General features: G+C 48.2%; 1 protein-coding gene across 2 annotated transcripts in view; it reads left to right on the top strand.

Annotated features, from left to right (window-relative positions):
- The first annotated feature begins 1,741 nt into the window (after window positions 1-1,741).
- CSF1R (colony stimulating factor 1 receptor) overlaps window positions 1,742-9,093 on the top strand; it is a 28,468-nt gene continuing 21,116 nt past the window's right edge. The window contains exons 1-4 of one of the 2 annotated variants that reach the window (XM_074313750.1): window positions 1,742-1,863; window positions 3,347-3,582; window positions 6,732-6,992; window positions 7,427-7,711. In XM_074313750.1, coding sequence (XP_074169851.1) covers window positions 3,534-3,582; window positions 6,732-6,992; window positions 7,427-7,711 — 595 coding nt within the window. In that variant the 5' untranslated portion in view covers window positions 1,742-1,863; window positions 3,347-3,533. Of the gene's footprint in view, window positions 1,864-3,320; window positions 3,583-6,731; window positions 6,993-7,426; window positions 7,712-9,093 lie in introns of those variants that run through there. The other variant, XM_019734307.2, reaches the window with a different exon arrangement.

Raw genomic sequence — 9,093 nt, 5'->3', positions numbered from 1 at the left:
TATAGCCCCCACAGCCTCAAATATTTACTATCTGGATATTAACAGAAAAATTTTGCAAATGTCCGTTTTAGGCAGTGTTATGTTTTCGAGCATTAAAAAATAAGATAAAGTATTTTTTACATTTACCTGTATTTATTTCATTTTCAGCACTCTGTTTTTATGTGTATATGAAAGTTCTGTCAGGTATCACACTTTTTGACTGAAGAGCTCCTCTTAACATTTTTTCCTTTTCTAGTGTTGATTGGCAGTGACTTCTCTCAGTTTTTGATTTTCTAAGAAAGTCTATCCCTTCTTCTTTTAAAATTGAGGTAAAATTCACATAACGTAAATTTAAACATCAACCATTTTAAAGTGTGCAATTCAGTAGCATTTAGTACATTCACAATGTTTGCAACCATCACCTTGATGTGGTTCCAAGATGCTTCATGACTCCAAAGGAAACATCACACCCATTAAACAGTCACTTCCCATTCCACCCTCCTCCCAGCTTCTGGCAACCACCAGTCTTTCTGTTTTTATGCACTTATCTAATCTGGATGCTTCATATAAACGTAGTCATACAATTGGTGACATTTGGTAGACATACAATTGGTGGCTTCTTTCAGTGAGCATAATGTTTTTGAGGTTCATCCATGTTGTGACATGTGTCAGTACTTCATTCCTTTTTATGGCTGAATAACATTCCATTGCGTGGATATATCCATTTTGGCTATCCATTCATGAAATGTTTCCACCTTTTGGTTATTGTGAATAGTGCTGCACTAAACATTCATTGTCAAGTATTTGTTTGAGTGCCTGTTTTCAATTTTTGGGGGGTATACCCAGGAATGGAACTTTTAGGTTCTATGGTAATTCTATGTTTCACTTTTAGAGGAACTGTCAATCTGATTACCACAACAGCCGCACCATTTTACATTCTTATCAGCGATGTGCAAGGGTCCCAATTTCCCTACATCCTCACCAACACTTGTTATTTTCTGATTTTTTAAAAATTATTGCCAACCTAGTTGTTGTGAGGTGCTAGCTCATCGTAGTTTTGACTTGCATTTCCTTAATAATTAATGATGTTGAGCATCTTTTCATGTGCTTGTTGGTCATTTGTGTATTTTCTTTGGAGAAATGTCTAGTCAACATTTTTGCTCACTTTTAAATTTGAGTTGTTTGTCTTTTTGTTGTTGAGTTTATAGTATATATGAGGGTGTGTGTATATAAATTACACTGTATTAAAATTACACTGATGGTAACCACTTTGAATGTTACAATTTTAATAGTCTTTTCCTTTCTGAAGAGGTGCATACATTTTTTTGGCACTATACACACACACACACACACACACACACACACACACACACACACACAAGGTCTGACAATTAAGTTCACAAACTTGTTGCAACGATGTTGTTAATCTTTTTTGATATCAGAGGGATAATTCATTATGAATTTGTACCAACTGGACAAACAGTTAACCAAGTTGACTATTTGGAAGTGCTGAAAAGGCTGCGTGAAAAAGTTAGACGACCTGAACTTTTCACCAACAATTCATGGCTCTTGCATCACGACAAGGCACCAGCTCACACGGCACTGTCTGTGAGGGAGTTTTTAGCCAGTAAACAAATAACTGTATTGGAACACCCTCCCTGGCCCCCAATGACTTCTCTCTTTACCCAAAGATAAAGGAAATATTGAAAGGAAAACATTTTGATGACATTCAGGACATCAAGGGTAATACGACGACAGCTCTGATGGCCATTCCAGAAAAAGAGTTCCAACATTGCTTTGAAGAGTGGACTAGGCACTGGCGTTGGTGCATAGCTTCCCAAGGGGAGTACTTTGAAGGTGACCGTAGTGATATTTAGCAATGAGGTGTGTAACACTTTTTGTAGGATGAGTTCACAAAGTTAATTGTCACACGTCATATGCCTTTAATCATATTAAGGATGTTACCTTTTATTCCTAGTTTTTTTGATGATCTATCATGACAACATAGCATGTAGATTTTGTCAAAGGCTTTTTTGTGTCAATTGAAATAATCATGTGAAATTTTTTTCATTCTACTAATGTGGTATATTAGATTGATTTTCATGTGTTGAACTATCTTTGCATTTCTGGGATAAATCCCACATGGTCATATGTATAATCATCTTAATATGCTGTTGGATTTGGTTTGCTAGTATTTCATTGAGTATGTTTGCATCTTTATTTATAAGAGATATTGGTCTAGTTTCCTCTCCTGTGATGTCTTTTTCTGGCTTTGGTATCAAGGAAATACTGGCCTCAGAATGAGTTGAAAAGTGTTCCCTTATCTTTCTATTTTTTGAATGAGTTAGAGAAGAATTGGGATTAGTTCTTTTTTAAGTATTTGTAGAACTCACTAATGAAGCTATCTGGTCCTGGACTTTTATTTGTTGGGAGGTTTTTGATTATTGATTTAATCTTTTTGCTAGTTATAAATCTATTCAGATTTTTAAAAATTTTTTCTTGAGTCAGTTTTGGTTGGTATTCATGATTACTAAAGGTTCAAAATAATTCCCCCCCCAAAAAAAAAATAAGTATATATAAATTACATATATCCCAGCACATGGAAAGAATGATAATTTTCCTGGATTAATGTTATATTGGGATTTTTTAGTTTTAGGAAGTAAATTTACAACAATGTTATTTAGAAATAAGAAAGGAAACACTAAGAGTAAACTAAAAGGGATAAAAACAATTGCCTCTAGGAAAGGAGGGGGCAGAGGAATGCTATTTTTTTCTTAAGAAATATGGCAGCACCATTAGGCACTGTTAAAATAAATAAATAAATAATTTAATAAATCCACAAAAAGAAAGTTCTATAGCCAGGCTGCCTGGATCCAAATCCCGCCTCTACCATTTGGAAGCTATGGAATCGTGGACAAATTTAAGTGTTTAATCTCTCTGAACCTCAGTTTTCCCATCTGTGAAATAGGAAGGATAACAGTAACTACCACGTAAACTTTTTGTGGGGACCAAAGTAGGTCATGAATGACAAGGGCTTGGCTGGTGAATATCCTGTAAATGCAAGTTTCTTACTGCTATTCCCAGGCTTTCCCAGACAAACCTAATTTCCCTTTTGGCTTAGCTAGAGCCACCTGGTCACTCTGGAGACCCTACTGACTGACTGACTGACTGACTGACTGCTTGACGTTGGGTGTGTCTCTTCTGCCAGGGGCCTTTAAAGATGGCTTCATAAGGGCCCCAAACTTCTCCAGATCCCCCAGTCTCAGGATGGCCCTGCCCTAGACTCCAACCCCTCCCCTCTGGGGTTCATGGCTTTGTTTTTTTCTAAAGACCCAAGATGTCCAAACTCTGTGGTTTCTTTGCCTAGTAAAAGGGGAAGAAGGGGATCAGCCCGAGGAGGAGGAGGAAGAAGAGGGAAACAAGACAAATAGTTGGTGCAGTGGAGAGGAACGTGTCCAGCCAGTGTTCCTGGTCCCTGCGGAGCTAGCAGCTGGGAGTCCAGTGCTTGCCCACCCTCCAGCCCTGCATTGGCCTGCTGCCTCCCCACTGAGGCCATGGGCCCTGGGGCTCTGCTGGTCCTGCTGGTGGCCACAGCTTGGCATGGTAAGAGCAGAACTGAGGGCCCTGGGCGGAGGTGGGGGGAAATGTGACAGAGAGGGCCCCTGTGTAAGGACTCTGCAAATCCTTTCCCCTCACTGGGTATAGGCACTCGGGGCTTCCATCTCCGCCTGGATAGCAGGTTTGTGGCTATCTGCTCTAAAAAGGCAGTAGAGGGCAAGGAGGGTGTGGGTGGGATGGAAGCAGCCCAGCCAGGGCTGTAGATCAGTCCCAGCTCAGATGTTGACTCGCTGTGTGTCCTGAACCATCCCCAATGCTCTCAGGGCTTCAGTGTCCACATCTATTCAACAATAGGCATTGGGGATGGCGATGATCAGACTAAAACACAGTTTTTCAAATTTTCCCGGGCATGCAAATTACCTGGGGATCTTGTTAAAATGCAGATTCTGACTCAGTAGGTTTCAGGTTCTACCTGAGATTCTGTGTTTTTAACAAGCTCCTAGAAGACACCAGGACTGCTGGTGCATACCTACACTGAGTAGGGAGGCCCTAGAGAGCCCCTAATGGCGCTGCCAGCTCTGCCAGCCTGTGATTCACTGATTCTAGGCAGTACCTTACTTGGGAATGCCCAAAGCGGTAGTGGTCTTTCCCTGGGAGGCTTGGGTAAGGGGTCGGAAGGAGAGCTAAGTGAGTGAGTGGGGCTAGGGTGGGCTGCTGTGAGGGAGTTGGGGGATGAGGTCAGAGCACCCTCGATGGGGGAGAGATTCGCAAAGATCCTGGTCTGAGGAGGGGCTGTGTCCCAGACCCTGGTGTGTGTGTGTGTGTGTGTGTGTGTGTGTGTGTGTGTGTGTGTAGGGAGAGAGGAGCGGAGGCTCAGGGACATCCTGAGGCTGATGATGGAGGGGTCTGTTGGGTAAGTGAGGTGGGGGGAGGTTTGGGGCATGGAGAGAATTGGGGGGCTGAGATGAAAGGATGAAGACTGTACAAGTGCAAAGTGGGGCTTGGTCAGTGTTCATCACCTCTGAGCCCCCACCCCGGGGAGAACAGGGCCAGCCAAGCCAGCACAAGGGAAATTGGGGGCGGACGTTGAGGGGGTCAGCCCTGTCCTGCATGAATATCCGGGACAACAGGACAGGACAAAACAGGACAAATGCCTCTCTCTGACCACATTCCAGGAGGCCGGGGCAGGGGCCAGAGTGACTGGGCAGGGGAGGGGGAGGGAGAGGCGCCTGTGAGTCGGGTGCAGAAGCGGAACACAGAACCCGAGACAATGGGATGTCATGGTCACAGATTCGGACCTTTAAAAGTTAAAAACTTTAGATATCAGAATGTCAGGACCAGAAGGAAGGTGAGAAATGCTGCAATTGAAGCAGTAGGTAGGGGAGGAGCAGCTGATGAGCGAGGAGCTCTGTACCCCCTCACTGAATCCTCCCAGGATCTCTCAGAGGTGGGAACGCAGATTATTCCACTGGACAGAACGTCAGAGAGGTGAAGCCACTACCCAGCTGGTAAAGAAGAACCAAGTTTCAGATTCACATTGGTGTGACCCCACAGTCCAACAACCCCCGAGTCTGGGGCCTGCATCGCTGCAGCTGTAACAGAGCAGCACCAGCTCTGTTGGGATTTGCAGACAGCCTGCCAGAAATCATGCTGCCCCTTTCCCTGGTTGTCACATGGCACAGGATGGCTATACACCCCAGGTGTTGACCTTGGTCGTATCCACCAATTCACTCAATCCTTTACGTTGATTAGAAGCTCAGGTAGAGAGGCTGCATGATGGGTAGAAAATAAAAACATAAATTAAGCCCTCCTGAAATCAATTGACAGAGAAGCTCTTTGTGACTTGGGTCTATGGTGGGGGTGAGGGTGGATAGATTCATTTAAGGAGCTGTGTGCAGGACCTTGGAGAAGCCCTGAATTCATCGGACGCCCTCCAGGCTGGAGTGTGTGTTCCCATCGTCAGAGCCAAGGGATTGCACTCACCAGGGCACACAGTGGGTCAGTGGCAGGGCCAGGCCCCGAAGCCCAGGGTGTTCTGAAGCCCAGCAGGTGGCATTGTCTTTCCTGGGAGTCTCTCTCCTGGAGAGGGGACAGTGGCCAGGAGGCCCAGGAAGCAGAAGTGAGAATATCCCAGGGAGAAGGGCCACAGGCAGAGCGGAAACCGGGGGCCAGGCCAGGCACCAGCAATGTGTTTCCGCCTGCGCTGGCCAGGGCGCCTGGCTGCCCCTTCAAGGCCTTGAATCAGCTCTCACTTCCCTCCTTTGCCCTTATTTTAGGCCCTGGAAAAAATGCTGACACTGCAGAGGCAACGGGCTTTCGTCCCAGAGGCCCTGATATGGTTTTCAAGTTCTCTTTTCTCCTTCAAGAAAATTTTCCTTAAAAGAGATTGGCTCTCCAGTCAACACAGCAGTGCTGGGGTGTAGGGCTGGTCTGCTGAGGTAGACTAGATAATAAACATAATGGCTAACTCTTACTGAGTATTTATGTGGTGGCAGGTGATGTTCTAAAGGCTTTCCATGCGTTTAAACCTCCTGACATCTCAAATGGGTACAATTATTGTCCCCATTTTATAGGTGGGGAAACTGAGGCACAGAGCCTCTGAACCATCCTACTGTGCTACAGACCAGACTTCCAACAGTGGGAGTAGACACACCAGAGTATTGGAACCTTTCTAATTCTGCTGGGCCAAGGTCCTACGCCTCTGTTGCTCTCCCCCAAATAAATTAAGCTGGATGACTTTGCCATGAACACTCCATCTGTCTCTTCCTTTGCTTGTTTGAGGGCCCTGCTTTGATCCAGGCCCTGGGCTTAGCACTAAGGATTCAGCCCACTTCAGGAGGCTGAAGGAATCTACTCCTGGGGAAAAGAATGAGGCAGTCACAGCTGGGAAGACTGAGGCAGGGGGCTGGGGAACACCCACGGGCAGTGGTTGGGTGGGAGGCCGAGAAAGCTCCCCGTGTCTCTTTCTCAGAGGAGGGGCCTGCCGGGCATAAGAGACATTAGTCCATCCCTGAGCAGGTTTGGGGTGCGGGGCGGGGGCTGAGCAAATGACTAGCTAGGGGCAGGGACTTGTTAAAGGTGATCCCGCAAGTCACAGCTGGACCCTAGCACCCACACCACCCCTCCTCAGAGGCAGGGAATGGCCCAGGCGGTGTCACCTCAGGCCTCACTTCTGTCTGTCTTCCCCTTATCAGCTCAAGGGATCCCAGTGATAGAGCCCAGCGGCCCTGAGCTGGTTGTGAAGCCAGGCGCGACAGTGACCCTACGATGTACGGGCAATGGCAGTGTGGAATGGGACGGCCCCATCTCCTCCCCCTACTGGACCCTGGACTCTCATGACCCCTGCAGCATCCTGACCACAAACAATGCCACCTTCCTAAACACGGGGACCTATCGTTGTAGTGAGACTGGAGACCCCCTGGGGGGCAGTGCCACCATCCACCTCTATGTCAAAGGTGAGGACTCGGGGCCCACACCCAAGAGGCCTGGCCCAGCAGGCCCCACTGGGCATGGGCAGGAGGGCTGGGCCTTAATATTACCAAGCACAAAAACCAGGTCCACGTTTTACTGCGTGCCTGCCATGAGCAAGGGACAGTGGCAGTGCTTCTCAGTTAATTTAGTCCTCACAATAACCCTGTGAGGTAGCTTCCATGATTATGCTCATTCTCTACAGGCTCAGATGGGTTGAGTCATTTGCACAAGTTCACACAGCATCAAGTAGTGGGGCTGGACCTGGCTCCAGAGCCCTTACTCCGAAGCATCAGTGAGCTTCACTGTGTGACCTCTGGCAAATGATCAGCATCTCTGAGCCTCCCTGTCACCAACGTCCAGAGATTGCATGGCCAGTGGAGGGAGGGCATTTGTAACCCTGTATCCCCCTCTACCCCAGACCCTGCGCGGCCCTGGAAGTTGCTGGCTGAAGAAGTGACGGTGTGGGAGGGTGAGGATGCACTGCTGCCCTGCCTGCTCACTGACCCGGCACTGGAGGCGGGGGTCTCACTGATGCGAGTGCGTAACCGGCGGGTCTTGCACCAAACCAACTATACCTTCTCACCCCGGCACGGCTTCACTATCCACAACGCCAAGTACGTCGAGAGTCAAGATTACCAATGCAGCGCTCGAGTCGATGGCAGGATGGTGACTTCAATTGGCATCCGGCTTAAAGTGCGGAAAGGTGCGCGAGGCAGGGAGGGGCGGGGAGGCGTGGCAGGGACCGAGGGCTCGCAGCCATGTGAGCGGTGGCGGCTGCCGCCTGATGGGAGGTAACGGGAGTCCCCCTTCTTTCACTTCTTCCTTCTAATTGATGACTACAGTCATCTATGGGGCACCTACTGGGGCAAGACAAGCAAGGTGTGTCATGCAGGGAGACAGACCAGGTGCAAGCAAATAACTAATGGGCAGAATCGCCTCAGATCATGAAACATGCTAGGAAAGCCGTTAAACAAGGTGATGGGATAGAGTGTGTGGGGACAGGGCGAGGGGGAGCCTTGTTGAGAGAGTGACATTTCATTTGTGCTAAAATGTGAATGATGACAAAGAGGTGGCCCTGCAAAGATACCTTCAGATACCTTTGTGCCTTCAGTAGAGGAACCAGCAGGCACAAAGTCACAAGGTAGGAATGTTCTCGGAAAGGAATGAGGGCCCGAAGCTCTCTCACACCCTCAGACGTGGATTTCCCACTCAGTGCCAGCATGGTGCTGGGCACTGGGCACATGAATGAAGGTGGGGCGGTGATGGGGAGGGGGTGCTGGGCATATGGAACAGCTCTCACTCTGGTGGGGCGTGGGGGACACTGCTGGAGCAGTCTCACTCCTTTTCCCTGCTGGGCTGGTGGATGGGATTCTGGTTTCTAGAAGGACTGATGTGAGTAAAGGAGTCCCCAGGCTCAGGACCTGGGCTTGAGACAGGAATCGGGTCCCTGTAATGAGGGCCAGGGTCAGAGCAAGATGGCTGGGCCAAGGCCATGGCCTTGAGGCCACAAAACCTGCCCAGGGAGTCAAAGGACCCCCTACTCTGTGGCACTCAGGTGCTTTCCCCAAATTTCATCTTGTAGAGCCCTGGGCTACCCTGGGCCCTGGTTCTGCCCTGACCCCCTCAGTGACCTAGGGTGAGTCCTTTATTGTCTCTAGACCTTGGAAAACTGAATTAGATCATCTTTGAACAACAGCAATAGTCACGAATATTAATTTAGTGCCTACTGTGTGTCAGGCACTGGGCTAGAGGCTGGGGATATCACCTGCATGGATTTGCCTTCCTGGGGGAGACAGACTAGAGAAAAAGTAAATAACATACCAGTTGTGACAAACAAGAAACCCAGCTGGAGAAAGCTGGATATGTGTGTGAGTTGGGCAGGTTGGGGGGGGGGGGGGAGGCTAGTTCAGCTGAAGTGGTCACAGAAATCCTCTCTAAGGAATGTCTGAGCTAAAGATCTGAAGGGTCCCAACAGGCACCCGTTCAAAGTGGGGGAGAGAGAGCATTCCAGGAGGGAAGTGCAAAGTGTGGCTGCAGTGTGGTGAGCGTAGGGTGGCAGGTGTTTGCGTGGTCAGCGGTTCAGTA

This window comes from Rhinolophus sinicus, linkage group LG10 (assembly GCF_036562045.2).
Source record: "Rhinolophus sinicus isolate RSC01 linkage group LG10, ASM3656204v1, whole genome shotgun sequence".
Classification (NCBI taxonomy): domain Eukaryota; kingdom Metazoa; phylum Chordata; class Mammalia; order Chiroptera; family Rhinolophidae; genus Rhinolophus; species Rhinolophus sinicus.
Note: the sequence above shows the minus strand (reverse complement) of the source record. Positions and strands in the feature narration are given on the sequence as shown.